The 2,169-nt window shown below is 40.3% G+C and overlaps 1 protein-coding gene across 1 annotated transcript in view; it reads left to right on the top strand.

Moving 5' to 3' along the window:
- Positions 1 to 1,242: 1,242 nt before the first annotated feature.
- The window catches only part of LOC106343421 (cinnamoyl-CoA reductase 1-like), an 8,194-nt gene continuing 7,267 nt past the window's right edge, over positions 1,243 to 2,169 (top strand). The window contains exon 1 of the mRNA XM_013782624.1: positions 1,243 to 1,406. Within this exon, the coding sequence (XP_013638078.1) occupies positions 1,289 to 1,406 (118 nt within the window). The 5' untranslated portion in view covers positions 1,243 to 1,288. The remainder of the gene's footprint in view (positions 1,407 to 2,169) is intronic.

Genomic DNA, 2,169 nt, shown 5'->3' on the forward strand with positions numbered 1-2,169 from the left:
AACCCTCTAACTTGACTTAAGGATGAACCCCATCTCCTCGATCTCAAACAAATTTGCACCATGATACCTAAAATCATAGTCGCCAATGATCCCAAAGCCTCCATAGTTCCATACCAAACCAAGGCCAATACCATATATAATAGACCCGTTATAAGCCGACTCCCACAACCATATCTCCAATCCAAAGAGTCCACACTCACACCACATAACATACGTAACAATACACATACGCATACAGCAAGAAAACACCACCACAAACTTAAAATTCCAATTTTATTCCATATCTTAATAAAAGCCACAATAATCATCACAATTTCCTCTTTCCCCACCGTCATTATCGAAACTAATATTAATAGGTCTTGATCCATAATCTTAAAACTTGAGGTTCGTTGACTTCGGGTTTGAAGGCCCCTTTCTTTCTAACGGTTTACCACCATCACCCTGACGAATTCCCACCTTAGCTACAGCACGTTTGCGTGGAGAGAGAAGCGAGCTTGCCATCCTCATCTTGTTGCTACCCGCTGTGCTGGGTTTGAGCAGCCTCCTGCGATTACTCTGTCTCGTCGCCATGTCATCTGCTACCGTTGCGTTGTTGCCATCACCACTCACCAGTTCCTCTTGCCCATCAACCTCAGCCAGTTGCTCAGCTTCCTCCTCCGAGAGAGTCTGAAACTCATCCTCTACCTCCACATCCTCACCATTCTCCAATATGGAAGCATGAATAGCCTATATTTCCATATCAATGTCAGCTGCTATGTCCTCCTGTTGCCCCATCACTCCCTTGAGCTTGATTAAACCCATCGCCTCCTCAATAGTGTCAATTATCGCCTCTGATCCGTCCGCCTGCGTCTTAGCTAGTTCAAGTTGAAACTCGTCAGTCGCTGCATCATCACCGGTACCCTTGATCTCCCCTTCTTCCCTAACTGCGGAAACTGGAGTCCTCTGACCATGAGAATCTCTTGGTTGATGCGAAGAAGGTCTGGCACGTATCTCTTGATCACCAACTCCCCCAACGTGCCAAATATGTTAATCAATTCGAATTCACACTCTTGTTATTACAAAATAAAAAGTAATCTTCTTCGCATTTAATATTACGAAACAGTCAAAAAGCAACGTCGAATTCATCCCATCTACACGGTAAAACAGTCCAAAAGATGCACGACAACTCACTTTATTTCCTAATATAAATAATTAAATACGTATTTGACCAGCAGTACAAAACTTATTATTAATGAACTTCTCTCGTCTCTTCATCTAAAACAGTTTATGTCAGGTAAAGAAAAGAAAGATGAACGGCGGAGGAAAGGTGGCCTGCGTCACCGGAGCTTCTGGTTACGTAGCTTCTTGGATTGTTAAGCTTTTGCTCCTTCGTGGCTACACCGTCAGGGCTACCGTTCGAAACCCAAGTTTGTTCCTCATCCCCTTTTCCATTATCTGAATGTATCATCTTTTAGAATAAATAGAAATATACTCTCTAGCAAAAGTTCAGTTCTTCTAATATTTCCGGTATGAGAGAAAATAAAAACATTTACCAATGGGGCTTTGTGCAAAAGTGACTCAAAACTTGGAATCAAACAGAAAACAAACCTTTTCTTTTGACTCTGTTTTTTTTGAGATTTTAACCCCACACCTGCATTTTATCTACGAAAATGCCATTAACATTTTTTTTTTTTCGAAAATAGTTTCTTTACTGTCTCAACCTCATCTTCTTCAAGTATTTACAATATTGCCACTGCAATGAATAGTGACAACAACCTTGTACGAACTGTTTGGAGCTTTTAATGCCCTTTAATGCACGTAAATCTCTTTACACTCTCTCTGTTTCAATTGTTATGAACTAAAAACAACATTTCTTTCACTTTCTCTCTATATTCATCCAAAAAACTCAAGCTTTTGATTCAAAATATGGGCTATGGTTGACAGAGCCATATTTCTTTCGTTTTGACTTACGGTTGCTTTCGTTTGAGGTTCTGGGTGGTTGGAGAAGACCCTGTGTGCAAACGAAGTCATCTCACCTAGTTTAAGGTACGAATTTGAATTTTTTTTCAAGATCTGTTCGCGTAGAAGACTTACTAGTAAGTCATCTGTATGTAGAAGACTTACTGATGAGTCTTCTGGTCAAACGGAAGACTTAAATTAAGTCGTCCAGCTTTGTTTGTTAAAAAAAAA

This window comes from Brassica oleracea, chromosome C5 (assembly GCF_000695525.1).
Source record: "Brassica oleracea var. oleracea cultivar TO1000 chromosome C5, BOL, whole genome shotgun sequence".
Classification (NCBI taxonomy): domain Eukaryota; kingdom Viridiplantae; phylum Streptophyta; class Magnoliopsida; order Brassicales; family Brassicaceae; genus Brassica; species Brassica oleracea.